Raw genomic sequence first — 18,106 nt, forward strand, 5'->3', positions numbered from 1 at the left:
CAGTGTGTGGAGAATCAGGGCTCGTACCATCAATTTGGAATGACCAAACAATACCGCCAATGCCGATGAACCTACATTATTTTTAATGCCAACCCCAAATGGACTTATGGCTTTTAAGGAGAGAAGGACCATGGTGGAACATCATGCAAGGATAGTGCCACTGTCCTGTGCTACAATGCAGACAGAAGTGAAAGACTCCCCCCTCCCTGGTCATAGACAAGTTCGATAAGCCACGATGTTTCAAGGGCATCAGGCACTTTCCATACATGTATAAGGCATCTAAAAATGCATACACTACAGTAATTCAATGAATAAAGCACCTGCACAGTTATTTGAATAAATGCATCTTGTTGGACCCTTTTTGGAAACAGTTTTTTTCACAGCATTCAAAAGGTTTAAACTGTGAATCAAGGTGATTGCATGCATCTGCAGCTGAACTATTCAAGAATTTACTCCGTGCTACATTTAGATACGTATTTGATTCTGGACTTCTTCACACACAGTGCTCTCTTAACACACCTAACTTAAGAGACTTTCAATTTATTTATCTGTGCATTGTTTTACACTTATTTTTGATCGGCTGATGATTACCAAAAATACTGGTCGAAACCAGTACCAATTTTAATCAAATAGGAATGTAAACATACATTCCTTATTTTAACAGTATTGAAAGATTGAACCATTTTATACTTTCGTTTAACTTATTAGTGAAATCAAAACTTTGATTGGTAATTTGAGGAAATTTGTTGAAGTGATCTTGCAGTGGATGAAGCAATGGTTCCCTATTACAGCCGTCACAGTACCAAGCAACATATCCATGGAAAACCTCTATGGTTCGACCATAAACTGTGGTCAATTGCTATGCGATTCGGTTACCTCATAGCCTTTGAGTCTTAACAAGGATCTAAATTGGCTCAGCATCCTGGAAAGTCCAAAATGAGGGGGCAGCAGTTGTCCTTGCACTAGAATGTAGGCTACCAGCAAGCTGCGAACTGTAACTCTACTGACCAATGTCACCTACAGGTGACTCCCATATATTTTGTTTGTGGAACACGTTTCCTGTAGATTTTTAGTTTTGCATTGTTTTTTTGTAATATACCTAATGTAACATAATCTGAAGGGAAATACATAGATTAATTTCGTTCATAGTGTTTGGGCTCTGACGGGTTAAGAACTAGTTACAAGACCAGGCTAGCAAAAAGATTATTGGCCTGGCTTGGTTAGGTCCGGCTTGTAATAAGACAATTGGGCAGGGGGCAACAAAGTGGTCAACAGGCATCTAGCATCCAGACACTCCACAATGTACGACATGATTAATCACCCTGTAACTAGTTATTTTAGTTATTTTCAACGAAGGTGGCAGCCCTAGCCGGCCAATAGCAACACACAAAATAGTGGCAAATGTGATTATATACAGTCCCTCCATTTTAATTCCTGTAAATAAAAATACTTCTACGTGTCTGTTAGTGAGTCGCAGCAAAGCAGTGATGCCAGGAGACTCGTTGCGAGGTTGCGCGTGAATAACCTGCACACAGCACTCCAGCTTACAAGATCCTTGCTCAAGGCTAGCAACTCAGAATTGCTCACACGTTCCGAGTACCAGGTTGCTGCTGTTCTATGCTAGAGTATTGCGCTGTTGCTTTAAATTCAAACTTTTTTTTGCGTATATTTTTACATACGATCGATCAATGTGGGAATATTGTGGCCGAGGACAAATATTTTTTTGAGGATTGATGCAATAAAACGATAGTTCGAGGAACAATAGATGCGGGGAAATTTAACACTGGTTTATATGGAATATTTTTGGGACCGAATAAATTGAACGACGAATACAGGAAAACGACAGCTCCGGGAACAATGCATCGAGGTTCTACTGTACTTTTGTTTTCGAAGTGTTCAGTTTCAATTTTGATTCTTGTAGTGTTGATGTGAAAACTTACAGCATTTTACTTAGTTCCCTCTCCAAATCTGCAATTAATGCAATGTTACTGGCAAACATTATACAGTGGATTTCTTGTCCATTAATTTTAATTCCTTTGGTCTTTTGCTTAAATTCTGATATGGCCTCCACAATGAACATGTTAAATTAAAGAATTAATATAAAGAATTAAAAAATGGAAACATAAACATTAATAATTCTGAGCACTGGTAAATTTCCAGTGTATTTCCTTTGGACAGCTGCCATATAGTAGAGGAAAATAACAGATACAAATTGATCAGATATCATATATAACTTACGCCTCAACAGTGTGTCTGTGTGCTGCTGCTGTTGCTTCAGGGCCTGTTGCAAATGCCGGCAGCGCTGCTCCTGCTGGCGCAAACGGGAATTGAGAGCCTGAAGTACACTTATATCTACCCGACATGCCTGTCCGGCAGTTTTGCTGCCGTTTAGACCCAACTCCTGAAATGAATGACAAAATATATCCTAGTTAAGAAGAAAGGCAATCAAATAGGGGAACACCTTGCTTACTGATAGTTCTAAACATAAAATGGTAAGTGCTCCCACTGAGGAGTCATTTTATAAAAATATATTCTCAAAACCATGTCACCTCTATTACAAAAAGGATCAGCAAACGAGGTCAAGAAGGGAAAGGTAAACTGAAGAGGAAATAGAGATAATGGTGGTGGTTATTTTATGAGGAAATACAACTGGGTAACCATCTTAACACTAATCAGAGAGAAAGTGGAGGTCCGACACTTCGAAGAATGAAGGTATTGGCGAAAGAATGGGAAGGGCCATAAAGGGCGTTTAAGCAATTAAGCATGCATAATTTTTTCCATTATCACTATTTTTGAACTCCAGGGATTATACTGAATGTGACTGATCATTTTTGGTATAGATTTTTCGCCAAGACTGACTCCAATCCTCAGACTTTAATGCTAGTCTCGATCGTTTAAAGATGGCGAATCAAGTAACCGGACACATGTGGGTTTGTTTTGGTTTCTTGTTTTCGTATATAGTCTGTGTAATTTCATGAAAGTTGACGATAAATGTTAGTTTCTTTGTAGAATATAAGTGTGCACGTGTATTTATATGAGTCGGTGGACACTTAGGATCTGTAATTATAGACAGTAATATGGGAATGTGTTTGTTTTGATCGTGTTGTCAATCAGGTTTAAGTTTAACTACGGCAATGTCTCTCATACAACTATTCTTAAGTTTTCTACAGAATAAAACACTAAGAGAGAAATGGATTAGGAATATACATCGTGATTATTTTGAAGTCGATGACAAAACTGTAGTGTCAGAGAGATCTCAGTTCAGTATGGAAACAATAATGAAGCTTTGTCTTTGAATTGGAAAACTGTAGTGTGCATACATCATGTTCAGAATAAGTCTGAGGTTAGGGAAGACTTTTCTCTAACTCCAATCTGTGAACCCATTCGTGTTCCTCAAAAAACATTAATTTAGAAGGAATGTAATTGACATTGTGATATTCCATCAATGTCTGCGTGCTTCAAAGTGTCGAGTGATTTAGATGCAAGTGTATTTTAACAATAATTTGTGCTTACCTGCGGAAATATTTGGTTGTATCTTGGAGTATAACAAAACTTTTTAATGTGACAGGGGGAGCAATCTGTTCACAGAGTTGGAGAGATTAGCTGGGTGTGTAATGCAGGGTTTTACAGCACGTTTCATTACTCAGGTTACCATCATTGTGTGAAGTGCTGCTATGCCATACGTCAATACTATCACCAGGGCCATTTATTGGGTTAACTTAATAATTTTGGGTGTACTTGGGCTGAGTGGCTCAGGTGGTTAAGGCGCTGGCCTTCTGACCCCAAGTTGGCAGGTTCGATCCTGGCTCAGTCCGGTGGTATTTGAAGGTGCTAAAATTCGTCAGCCTTGTGTTGGTAGATTTACTGGCACGTAAAAGAATTCATATGAGATTAAATTCCTGCAACTTGTCTCTATCTGGATTAAAGAAGAACTACCAGAACACTGGACAACAGCCCTCATTCACCCACTGCACAAAAGGAGAATCTCGCTCCTAGACATAACATACAAAATCTTTTCAATAATCATCCTTAATAGGATAAGTTTACAACTTGAGAAAGAACTAGAAGAATATCAAGGAGGTTTCAGACCCTGGAGGAGCTGTCCTGATCAGATCATGTGTCTTAAGTTGAAAATGGACTATAACAGGAGAAGAAACAGAGATATGGTGATACCATTTGTAGATTTCAAGAAAGTTTACGATTGCATCCATAGAGAATCTCTGTTTAAAATTTTAAGACACCTACACACCAAATTAATAAAACTGATAAAACACCAAATCAAACGTGAAGTTTAGGGGTGAAATATCAGTCATTTGATATTAAAACTGGATTATGGCAGGGAGATGGGCTCTCACCACTATTATTTAATTGTGCTCTGGAAATGGTAATGAGGGAATGGTTTAGGAAATGTCCCCCAAAAATAAAGTTTGGCCGAAAAATCAAAACAATTTGCCTGGGTTTCGCTGACGATTTAGCATTACTAGCAGTGGAAATAAAAGAAGCAAAAACCCAGATATCAGAACTTCAAAACATTGCAAATAAAATTGGCCTCAAAATATAATTTAAAAAACAGAAATTATGCCCCAAAAACAACACAACTAAAAGAAGTTACCATAAATGGTAATAAAATCAAAATAGTAACTCAATTTAAATATCTTGGAGAAGTAATAACACATAACCTAGATTAAAAATCTCAATCCAAACAAGAACTAATAGATTAGCTAAAGCACAAAAATTAACATGGTATATCTACAATAAATGCAAAAATAAAACACTACAACGCAGTTATAAAACCGGAAGCTACATGACGCAGAAACACTTTTTCACCTGAATAAACAATCAAAGACTGACAAACTTCAGAAAATTGAAAGGAGGGTTGGAAGGACCTGCATCAACAAAAAGTACCAGAAAGATGGACAGTGGTGGATAATACCTAACAAAGTCATGTACATAGAGCTAGAACCCATACTATGTGTAAGAGGAGACTGGGATTCTTCGGACATACCATGAGGAAGCAGGATTCAAGACTTCTGAAACAACTAGTGCAACACAATCTCATCTCAAAAATACCATAACAGGATGTAAATGGATCAGAGAAGTATGAGAGGAACTGAAGGAAATAGGTCTTACAACAGAAGACACCATAAATAAAACTGAATACAAAACTCAAGAATACAAAACTCCGCTTACCCTTATGCGAAACAAACCAACAACACGCATATTTTCAACGAGGAAAGGGCACGAAGATCGGAGCATCTGAAAAAGTACTGGGAGGACTCCAAAGCCTGAACAATCCCTTCAAAGTGACCTGGATGATGGACTGACTAAAGTGATCCTATGCGGTCATAAAAGAAGAAGAATACGAATAAGACAAAGACGAAGAAGAATTTGTGTTTTTTTTAAATGTATGGTGAAAGGTTTTTAGAGATAATTCATAGAGTACAGGCTGGCTGGTCGAACAAAAGGCTGCCTTGTGTCTGTGACATTAAAAAGAACACCCCACACCTATACTGTAAGTGCACTATGAAACCTGCAATAATTTATGGAGAACAGTGAAGTTGCTATGCAACAGGCTGGAGGTAGTCGAAATAAAAATGCTGCACCAAATATGTGGTGTTTAGACAATGGACTGAATAAAGAACAACTTCACAAAGGTCATGGAAACATCTTGCAAGAAATGTCGACCCAGCAACAGGAAGGGAGTGTGGGGTAAGTAGTAGTAATAACAGCAGCAGCATAACATATTTGGATTAATAAACAGAGAAGAAAGAAAATTAAACTGCGTTGACAAGATAGCTGCGTCCAAATATTCCTTTCCCAGATACATATATTGTGCACATTTTTATATGCAGAGATAAACATAACCATGAATAGTATGATATGCTAGAACTATATTATTGAATTTTTGCTGTATCCATGGAATGAGGCTGTTGGTACTGTCTGAAATATTAGTAAGCAGTTAATGTTCTCTTAGTCTGTTATTAAATATATAAACACACACATCTCATAACGTTACACATTACAATGAACTTACTCCATTCTGCTGCAACTCAACACTGCCGATCAGGGTTTCTTTCTGCTCACGCAAAATTTGACACTCTTCATCAAGCTGTGATTTTAGCTCCTGCAAGCGACGAATCTCTATGTCCGGAGAACTCGAACTACTGTAGCCATTGGAGAGTCCAGCCATGGCCCGTGAACTTGATTTGCTGCTTCGTGAGCTATCCTGTAGAATAAGATTTCTTTATATTATTGTCTCACTTTATGGCCAATTATTAAGTTTCTAATATCTTGGAGGATATAAGAAGTGAAAAGAAAATATTTCCTTTTTTCTGTTAATATTAGTATTAATACTAATATTATAGTTGTTTAGATTGATTGATGAAGAGAAGGTCCATAAATGATACTAGAACTGGGTGAAGATGTAAATGGACATCTTTTCTCATCTATCTATTGTCCTCTCTAACACACATGGAACAATTAACTGTGTATGTCCTTCCTAGTTTCCTGTCTTGGGTAAATACAGTAAAACCTCATTAAGACATTTCTGCAGGGGACAACAAAAATGAACGTGTTAAGCGAGAAAACGTACTACTGAATATATGAATAAAAACTATCCAACAGGGATATGGAAATATTAGATACGATTTTTTCCGACATGTTGGCATTTGATTGAAAGATAAGAATTTCATTATGGTCCGTATTGAACTGAGATCACAATTAAAATGAATATAATTCTGTAATGGTTCCACCTTTTCAATACATATAAACTTAGTAATGTAAGGTTACATCCCTAGTTGATCATAAACGGTACCGGTTTTGACCCTAAGCTCCAGGTCATCATCAGCCGATCACTTTAAAACAAAAAAAACAATGCACAGGTAAATAAACAGCAATGTAGAAGATATAGTTTTTTTATCAGACATAAGTTCGTGTGGAGCAGTATAACACATGTAACTGTAGGACTGTGTTTTAAAGGTTTTTATAATCTTGAAAAGAAGAATAAATAGCTTGAGGAACAATTTTGTAATCGTTATCAGACGTAAGTTCGTGTGGAGCAGTATAACACACATGCCTGTAAGCACTGTGTTTTAAAAGTTTTTAAAATCTTGAAGAGAAGAAGAATAAATAGCTCGAGGATCAGTATTGTAATCATATGCTTGATGTATGAAGATGCAGATGATGCATTTTACGTCATGTATGCGTGGGAACAGTGAAAACTATGTCTACCATTTCTCAAGTTAAGAGAAACGTATTAAAAGCTGAACAAAACACGAGAGAACAAAATGTAAACCTTTTCTGCCGGGGCTCATAAAATAACAAGTGCAATGAATGGTGTGAAAAACACCAAACAACAAACTTGATAAAATGATAACATATGGCCACATATATGATAACATATGGTGGAAAGATCGAGTAAGGTGGAGGGCTTTGGTACACTACCTTACCCAGAGAGAATCTGGAAAAGGGAATGGATGAAGGAGAAGATGCACGGGGGCCAATAAAAATATCCAAACATTATTGCAGATCACACTCTTAGTAAAACAACTGTTAATAGAAGCTTTTTATTTTGGAGCAGTGGGTTATAAAACATTATTTTCTGATCACACTCTTAGACAATGAATTGGAGGTTATACTCGGCCATGTGCGACTGCGACAGAATGACTGGTCGCCATTTTGAAAAACTTTGACACGTCAAATCTATCGAGTCAAAACTCAAAGGTGCAAGTTCAACATTTGCGACCACTGCGCGCTTAAAGATGCAGATGCCAGTCCGTTTTCTGAAAGATTTTAATTAATGTTGTGTTCATTAGGAAGGAATTTCATTTTTTCTGTACCAATTAGGCTATCACAAGACAAATATGCACCACGCTGGTCAATTTCACACGATTATGTTCCTAATCCAGATAGAGACTACCGTATCACGCGAAAAAACTTCACTGTACCACTCAACACAAAATAAATTTCTAACCTCTGAATGGAATACAAGCATAAATAAGCTCACTTTTTCCATAATGATGAAACTGTGGCGACGGCTCTTACCCGAGTTGTAAATCACGTTTCTTTCACAATAACATTTTCAGGGCTAGGAAAAATTTGATCGTACTCGTAGTAAGCGGTAATAGCAAAAATTAGTGATGCGATAGGTATGTTTATTTGTTCCTAATCCAGATATAGAGATTACCTATCATGCTACAAATATTCGCTACACTTCACTGTACCACTCAACACACTGAACTTCTGAATGGAAGGCAAAATACATGTAAAAATTAATAGACTCGTAATGTTATTCAGCAATCTTGCTGCTAAGCGGCAAAGCAAAATTGAACATTCCTGACGCTAACAGCTTGCTACCTGAACGTGCAACTTATCCTGTGAAGTTCAGGAATTTAAGGTCTTTTTCCATAATCCCTGCAACTGTGACGACGGATCTTACCCAAGTTAAAAATACCGTTTGTTTCACAAGGGATGTCATATAACATTTTCAGGGCTAGGAAGAATATGATCGTACCAAGTGGCAATAGGCATAGAATCTCAAAGATAATATAATAAAACCATCTATTCAATACTTTCCACTTTTAATGTGGTTTGAATCTACATGAATTTATGTAGACTTACCAGGTCAGGAATGAAGAAGTGAGAGCAGCTTGTAAACGTTAAAAGAAGGCTTATCAGAAATGGCTCCAAACATGGCCCGAGGTAGACAGGGAATTGTACGTAGATGAAAGAAACAGAGCGAAACAAATAGTTGTTGAATCCAAAAAAACGTCGTGGGAAGATTTTGGTAACATGGAAAGGCTAGGTCAAGTAGAAGGGAAACCTTTCTGGACAGCAATAAAGAATCTTAGGAAGGGAGGGAAAAAGGAAATGAACAGTGTTTTGAGTAATTCAGGTGAACTCGTAACAGATCCCATGGAATCACTGGAGAGGTGGAGAGAATATTTTGAACATCATCTCAATGTAAAAGGCAATCATCCCGGTGGTGCTGCGAACAGCCAAGCTCATGGGGAGGAGGAAAATGATGTTGGTGAAATTACGCTTGAGGAAGTGGAAAGGATGGTAAATAAACTCCATTGTCATAAAGCAGCAGGAATAGATGAAATTAGACCTGAAATGGTGAAGCATAGTGGGAAGGCAGGGATGAAATGGCTTCATAGTGTAGTAAAATTAGCATGGAGTGTTGTTAAGGTACCTTCAGATTGGACAAAAGCAGTAATTGCACCTATCTATAAGCAAGGGAACGGGAAGGATTGCAACAACTATCGAGGTATCTCATTGATTAGTATACCAGGCAAAGTATTCACTGGCATCTTGGAAGGTAGGGTGCGATCAGTCATTGAGAGGAAGTTGGATGAAAACCAGTGTGGTTTCAGACCACAGAGAGGCTGTCAGGATCAGATTTTCAGTATGCGCCAGGTAACTGAAAAATGCTACGAGAGGAATAGGCAGTTGTGTTTATGTTTCGTAGATCTAGAGAAAGCATATGACAGGGTACCGAAGGAAAAGATGTTCGCTATACTGGGAAACTATGGAATTAAAGGTAGATTATTAAAATCAATCAAAGGCATTTATGTTGACAATAGGGCTTCAGTGAGAATTGATGGTAGAATGAGTTCTTGGTTCAGGGTACTTATAGGGGTTAGACAAGGCTGTAATCTTTCACCTTTGCTGTTCGTAGTTTACATGGATCATCTGCTGAAAGGTATAAAATGGCAGGGAGGGATTCAGTTAGGTGGAAATGTAGTAAGCAGTCTGGCCTATGCTGACGACTTGGTCTTAATGGCAGATTGTGCCAAAAGCCTGCAGTCGAATATCTTGGAACTTGAAAATAGGTGCAGTGTGTATGGTATGAAAATTAGCCCCTCGAAGACTAAATTGATGTCAGTAGGTAAGAAATTCAACAAAATTGAATGTCAGATTGGTGATACAAAGCTAGAACAGGTCGATAATTTCAAGTCTTTAGGTTGTGTGTTCTTCCAGGATGGTAATATAGTAAGTGAGATTGAATCAAGGTGTCGTAAAGCTAATGCAGTGAGCTCGCAGTTGCGATCAACAGTGTTCTGTAAGAAGGAAGTCAGTTCCCAGATGAAACTATCTTTACATCAGTCTGTTTTCAGACCAACTTTGCTTTACGGGAGCGAAAGCTGGGTGGACTCAGGATATCTTATTCATAAGTTAGAAGTAACAGACATGAAAGTAGCTAGAATGATTGCAGGTACAAACAGATGGGAACAATGGCAGGAGGGTACTCGGAATGAGAAGATAAAGGCTAATTTAGGAATGAACTCTATGGATGAAGCTGTAGGCATAAACCAGCTTCGGTGGTGGGGTTATGTGAGGCGAATGGAGGAGGATAGGTTAGCTAGGAGAATAATGGACTCTGTTATGGAGGGTAAGAGAAGTAGAGGTAGACCAAGACGACGACGTTAGACTCAGTTTCTAACGATTTAAAGATAAGAGGTATAGAACTAAATGAAGCCACAACACTAGTTGCAAATCAAGCATTGTGGCGACATTTAGTAAACTCACAGAGGCTTGCAGACTGAACGCTGAAAGGCATAACAGTCTATAATGATAATGTATGTAAGTATCAGGTCAGGTACATGTTTCACCCATTATTTGGGCATCTTCAGCCTGTAGACAACCTTTAGGTCAAGGTTTGGGACCTTTTTAACCATATATAGTATAGTACAAAAAAGTGAATAATTTCTTAAAACTATTTGCTGGCAGGATGTAGTGTTTACAGTGCACTATGTCTTCTGGTATGGGCTAGAATAAATTTGTTACTTTCATTGACCTGTCTCAGTCTCATCCTTGGCTTTGACAATATAAAAGTGACCGAGGTATGAGCGATTCTAGTAACACCTTTCCTTATGCAGCCAGTCCCTGTTATGAATGGTGTGAAAATATCGCTCCATAGGGTCGGTTGGTGCATGCATTTCAGTGGGCATGGCAGACTGATACGTAATAGCAGCTTCTGACTCAGTGAGGAAAGCAACGGGAAACCACCTCACTCCTCATTTTCCTAATATGCCTCTTCAGTGACACCTAGGCTATCTATGACAGCTGTTGGTGGAGCTGTAGAGGATGAAACCAGCCTTTGGGCTGAATACCCAACATACAACAACATGCCAGGATAATAATTTTCAAAATGTGAACAAAACATAACTGTGGGTAACAAATTAATGGTGTTTTTAACACAATTAAAACTTGCCAGTCCTATTCTATCTAACTTAACATATGTCAAAAACTAATATGGAGCTTCTTTATCATGAGTTTTGGGTAAAGAGGATATTACAAACCGGGGTTCATTTGACCCTCCTATATCATTTCATGTTCATGACGTACCGTAGCTAATGTCAGAATGTGTTGTCAACAACAAAGTGGAGATTTAGAACTGATTGTTAGTTGCAGGCTGGTCAAGATTGTTATGAATGTAAAATATAAAATTTAACCCTCAATGGTCACACTGGGGTCCCTCAGACCCTGGCGATTTATTTTTTCGTAACGAATTGGATAGCACGGGAATTACGGCCTTGCCATTCTACGTAAATGAAGTTGGCACCATTGTGGAGCCAAGGCCAAACCAGCAGCTTCATTGTTTAAGTGCGTAGCGGTTAGTAGGTGGTTGAATCGTGCATGGGGTTGGTCGGACCCCAGTGTGAATTTTGTGGGTAAGTTTATATATTATGTGAGTTGGAAATTTACTCGATTTACTCCTGTTTTGCTGTCTGTTTTCGTTACTAGAATGGAGCGAAATATTTAACGAGTGTTGTTCATTTCAGGATTAGTAAAACTGAAGATGGCGTCTTAGGTCAGATGAAGATATCCGTAAGGTGTTTTTAGAAGATAACGATGAAAATGTGAGTGATTTTGGATCAGACTATTCTGATGCTGATGATGATTTTGTAGTTGTGCAATTGAGTTCGGAGAGCGAAATGAGTGTGGTAGAAGATGAAGATGTACAAGCGAGAATAAGAAATACTTCTGTCTTGAAGGGCAAGAATGGTTATTTGTAGAGTGCAGATGAACCAGGTAGACAAGGAAGAGTTGTTGCAAGGAACATTGTCACTCATTTTCCTGGGAGCAGGGGACCTGCAAGACATGTAAAAACACCCTTACAAGCATGGGAACTTTTGATAGACGATTACGTAATAAAGAATCTGGCTTCGGGACGATTGATTGAACCTTTCCTAAAAGAACGTCTGGATGTACCCACACACAGCAGGTCTCTTCGGTTGTCAATCAGTGATATTTTGAAGATTAATCCCAAAATTCCACCACGTGACGAACTAGCTCGTAAGCAGAGGTGCTCCTTCTGTCCACGGGTAAAAGATCGGAAGACAAAACTCATGTGCTCGTCTTGCCAACGAGCGACATGCGACGAACATTGGGCAGTGTTGTGCATTGACTGTAGTGAATAAACGCTCAAGTTTGAACACCCCTGTAACATTATGTAATAACCTAATTACGCACATTGTTACTTTTACTAGACCAGTGGTGATTGTTAGCAAAGTGCACACAAGTGAATTGTTTATTACTGAGGAAGACCGCAAAAAATTAGAATGTTTTCAGTATTCTTCATTAGACATAAGATTATTTCAGTGTTGTTATTTTTTTATTGTAGTATCGATTTCATATTATAAAACAATGACACAAATCACTAAGGACATTCTTAATTAGTCTCTAAATCCATCCATGCATTCTATTTTGTGCAATATGTCGTAAATTTTTTATTTAGAATTCATTAAAATAGTGGGGTTCATCAGACCCCAATATGACCTTTGAGCTTCATTTAAGGAAGTGTGACCAGTGGGGGTTAAATTAACAGTGTTTTATACACAGTTAAAACTTGTCAGTCTTGTTCTATTTAGCTTAAAAATATGTTCAAAACTAAAATGGATCTTCTTCCTCTAACATGAGTCTTGAGAAAAGGGAATTTTGATACTGGGGCTTATTTGACCCACATATTTCATTTTCAGTTCCTGACGTAACTAATGTTGAGATGTGTTGTCAAACACTAGTGGAGATTTAAACCTGATTGTTATATATATAGACCTCGTTAGTGCATTCCTCAGTAACACGTTTTCCCGCTTAGCACGTCGTAAATTCGAAGTCCCGATTCCCATTGTATTAAATCTATATAAATAATACCTCACTTATCGCATTACGAGTTTTCAATATTACCACTTAGTTATAAGTAACAACTTCATTATTGTTCCGTATTGAAGATGACGCTAGGCATAGAATCTCAAGGATAATATAATAAAACCACCTATTCAGTACTTTCCACATATGTTAAGTTAGATAGAATAGGACTGATAAGTTTTAATTGTGTTAAAACACCATTAATTTGTTACCCACAGTTATGTTTTGTTCACATTTTGAAAATTATTATCCTAGCATGTTAGTCTTAAGAAATTATTAACATTTGTGTACTATACTATATATGGTTAAAAAGGTCCCAAACCTTGACCTAAAGGTTGTCTACAGACTGAAGATGCCCAAATAATGGGTGAAACATGTACCTGACCTGATAAGTCTACATAAATTCATGTAGATTCGAACCACATTAAAAGTGGAAAGTATTGAATAGGTGGTTTTATTATATTATCCTTGAGATTCTATGCCTAGCGTCATCTTCAATACGGAACAATAATGAGAGTTGTTACTTGTAACTAAGTGGCAATATCAAAAATTCGTGACGCGATAAGTGAGGTATTATTTATATAGATTTAATACAATGAGAATCGGGACTTCGAATTTATGACGTGCTAAGCGGGAAAATGTGTTATTGAGGAACGCACTAACGAGGTTTCACTGTATTAATTAACTAGTTTGTTTCCTTTTTTCATTACTTATTAATATCCTTAAAACAAATGCCACAGAACTATAGTCCTGATGGGCATTAGCCTACAAAGTGATCACTGCTCAGCCCAAAGGCCTGCAGATCATGAGATTATGAATGGTCAATGTGAAGAATCATCTAAGCTGTAATTCTTGGTTTTCTAGTCCAGGTTTCTTATTATACTGCAATATATAAATGTATAGAAGGAATAAGACAGGGTTGTATATTTTCTCTGCTTCATTTTCAATCTGTACTCTGAACACATTTTCAAGATGATGTTCAGTAAGGCATAAAAAATGGAGACATCATCAACAATATTTGGAGCAGTGATGACTAAGGTTCAGAAGTTAAGGAAGTCATATTTCTTTCCTGAGCCCCTTTTACTGGAAATCTGAAAAATAAGTATGAATGACGGGTCCCTGACCCTGTTTAAAGCAATTTGATGTTGTGTATAAATGCCCATTTTTGTTGTTGTTATATTTTGCTCATTTTAGTGATATGTCATATTTGGTTATTTCAGCGTTTTTGTTTAAATTGAGGAGTTGTTAACAAGGTACGTGTTATCTGCATCAAGTTTACAAATAGTGAAGTAGATATACTTTTTTCCCTTTCCTGGAATAGACAGGTAGCAGGTTTAAAAGGCCTGATTTCAAGGAGGAGCTTTATGGACATCCTTTAGCACATCATTTTGGACAGGTTAGAATGCAACACGATGTATGTGAGCTCACGGAAATCCTCTATAGCGAGTACGGGATATAACGAGAACCCCATTATAACGTCTGATTTTTCTGTACCTTCAAAATTCCTGTGTTAAACTGTGTATTATCCTTTGGTTACAGCAAGAGCCCTATCACTGAAGCATCCATTATTACGAGCGATTAAGCGTGCACAATTTTTTTCCGTTACTGATATTTGTGCACCCAGCCATTATATTGCATGCGATCGACTAACTTTGGTATCATTTCCTCGTTATATGCACTAGTGAGCTCTCACTCCGACATTCAAAGGCAATTCACAATTAAGTATTTATTTATTTTCCACCTAGTCGATACAATGATTAGAAAATAAATAAATACATAATTGTGATCCTACTGAAGTGCGATACGGACCATGAAGCTGATTTTATGTAATTCAAAGGCAATGTTGGAGTCGATTAGTAAAACCTGTCGACTGCTGTGCCGTAAAGAAAAATGAAAATGAATGAGAACGTGTTTTCATAATAAATGCATAAATAACGCATCCGATAGCAGTTGTTAACTCATTAAAATAAAGGCTGAAGTAAACAATCCCTTAATTTCAATGCTAAATTCTGCAATTAAGTAAGAAGAATACACCTTAAGATATGGCAGAATGCATCACTTATCTCAGAGGTTAGTTCCTATTTCCTCATGCCTGGTTACATTTCTGAATTTATAGTGAGAAGGTTATCATTTCTCTACTGGTGCTTGAAATAGGTTTTTATGATACATATAGTACGGTTAAGTTAGGTTAGGTGACACTGATTGAATAAGAAAACTGAAACATTAGCCACGAAATGTGATCGATCATCTTCGGAAGGGTACAGTTTTCTCGCTACGTGCACTTGCCAGCTCTGTCATTGACATTCGAAGGCGATGTTGGAGTCGATTAGTAATACCTGTCAACTGCCATTCCGAAAGGAAAAAGGCATTGGCCAAAGGAAGACAAGGGCCAAGAAGGGTGTGAAAATGAATGAATCCCTAGACCTCGAATACTCTAATACTAGGCATAGATATCAATACTAATACTGTCAGGGTTGGAAAATGACAAGAGTTGACCAAGGAAGGTCGGATAGGATAGATGAAAGTGAGGAGCCTGGGCATAAGTAAGTGGAAGCAATGCCAGGACTCAGCTAAGGGCCTGTGGTTGCCAATCAATGCTCCCTAGTTAAGAGCCCCTGGGGCTCCTGTGAAGGAAGCAGCTGTAGCTTTGATTAATGTACGTCCCCAGCACTTGCCCTCATATCTGCCAATGAAAACCAAAAATCATGAGATTATTGAAGCATCACTTTTCTCGTAACGTAATGCCAAAAAATTACCCCGGCAAACAATCCTAAATATAAAACATGACAATTCCCTGAATTCACTAATACACGAGAACTGTTCCAATTATTATGATATAATAGTTCTTTCAATTTTGGTCTACACAAAAGAAAGTGTTACAGTGAAACCTCATTAAGACGTTTCTGCACGGTACAAGAAAAAAGAACGCGTTAAGCGAGAAAACGTACTAATGAATATAAGAATAAAAACTATCCAAGAGGGATGCGGAAACACTAGATACGATTCTCTCGGGCACGAGGGCATTTTATGTCATGTATCCGCAGGTGGAGTGAAAACTATAGGCCTATCTACCATTTCTAAAGATGAGAGGAAAGTATTAAAAGGTGTGAAAAACACAAGAGAACAAATATGAAAACTTTTTCCGCTGTGGATTATAAAATCACAAGTACCGGTACACTGAAAGTTGGGAAAAATACCAGACAAAAAATATGAAAACATATGCACAGGAGCCAACAACAATATTGAAGTATTACTGTGGATCACACTCTTTCTAAAACAAATGTTAGTAGAAGCCTTTTATTTTGGAGCAGTGGGTTATTAAACATTATTTTCTGGTCACACTCTTAGACAATGAAATGGAGATTACATTCGACCATGTGCAACTGCAAGGAATGACTGGCCACCATTTTGAATCGAACAAAACTTGACCAACTTGAGTGATCGAGTCGAAACTTGAAGGTGCAAGTTTCAACATTTGCGACCTCTGCACGCTTATGCCAGTTCACTTTCTGTAATTTTGACTTCATTAAGTTATTAAGGAATTTCACATTTTCTGTGCCCATAACTAGGCTATCACAAGACAAATATGCACCATGCTAGTCAGTTTCACAGGATTATGTTCCTAATCCAGATATAGGCTACTGTATCATGTGACAAATATTAGCTACACTTCACTGTACCACTCAGCAAAATATACATTTCTACCTTCTAAACAGAATGCAAAATAAAAGCACAAACAGGCTAACTCTGCTATTAGCAATCTCGCTGCTAACCAGCAAGCAAAACTGAACATTCCTGAAACTAACAGCTTGCTCCCCGAAAGTGCAACTTATCCTTTGAAGTTCAGGAAGGCCTTTTCCTGAAATCACGCAACTTTGGTGACGGCTCTTACGTAAGTTGGAAATCAAGTTTCTTTCCGAAGGGATGACAAATACAGTAACATTTTCAGGTCTAGGAAAAATCTGATTGAACTAAGTGGTAATAGCGAAAATTCATGATGCGATAAGTGAGGTATTTTTATATGGATTTAAAACAATGAAAATTGGGACTTTGAATTTACAATGTGCTAAGCAGGAAAACGTGTTACTGAGGAACACACTGAGGTTTCACTGCATACAGTATTGTTTCTGTTCTTTGATATTTGTAAATAAGACAAGACTTTAATAATCACTGATTAAGGGAATGTATTATGTTCCCAAAACATGTCTGAATAAATGATTGTCAATGATATAAGAGTACTGACAAGGTGGACCAAGCATATACTATTTTAAAAAGTTTTTAATAGCTTTTTTCAGAAAAATCGGAATTATTTCTTTGCCATCTTAAAAAATTAAACCTTGAAAGAGCACACCATGTCATATTTACAACCAATATGGTATACTAAATTAACTCACACAAAAAGCAGCACTCTCTCTTGCTCTATCATGTGAATGAACACTTCAAAAGGCCTTCTCTAAACAAAACTGCATTAATACAGTATATGATCAGAATTCAACTTATTTAAGCCACACTGATCAATCTCGTGAAAACTACAATCATAACCACGGCAAACAAAAATACGATCTAACGCAAGGGAGAAAAAGAACACCAGATTGAGCACCACGATATTCACTGTTTGTTTTAAAGCCGACATTGAGAACAAGACTTCAGCCTCACAGCAGCTACCAGATGCATTTTTAGCAACTCATAATGGTTAGAAAGCGAAGGACTTTCCACATTCACAGTGACCAATAAGAGAAGGACCTATAACCATTGAAGGAACACCCTAAGACGACAGGAGTTTCAAAACATCTTCCACGTAAATCGGGAGAGCTGGCAGGTATGGACCTTGTATGAAGAAAGGAAATGACGACTGACCATTTTCAGGGCTGCCTGAAGGTGGGTTTGAAGCCACTATCTACTGAATGTAAACTTACAGCTATACGACTTCCACAGCATAACCAACTCGTTAGCTTCC

The 18,106-nt window shown here is 37.7% G+C and overlaps 1 protein-coding gene across 1 annotated transcript in view; it reads right to left on the bottom strand.

Annotated features, from left to right (window-relative positions):
* LOC136880912 (ninein homolog) overlaps positions 1-18,106 on the bottom strand; it is a 280,629-nt gene that overhangs the window by 47,446 nt on the left and 215,077 nt on the right. Inside the window, exons 21-22 of the mRNA XM_068229173.1 lie at positions 6,035-6,226; positions 2,239-2,401 (exon numbers count right to left, since the gene is read on the bottom strand). Of these exons, the coding sequence (XP_068085274.1) occupies positions 2,239-2,401; positions 6,035-6,226 (355 nt within the window). The remainder of the gene's footprint in view (positions 1-2,238; positions 2,402-6,034; positions 6,227-18,106) is intronic.

This window comes from Anabrus simplex, chromosome 9 (assembly GCF_040414725.1).
Source record: "Anabrus simplex isolate iqAnaSimp1 chromosome 9, ASM4041472v1, whole genome shotgun sequence".
NCBI classification, from domain to species: domain Eukaryota; kingdom Metazoa; phylum Arthropoda; class Insecta; order Orthoptera; family Tettigoniidae; genus Anabrus; species Anabrus simplex.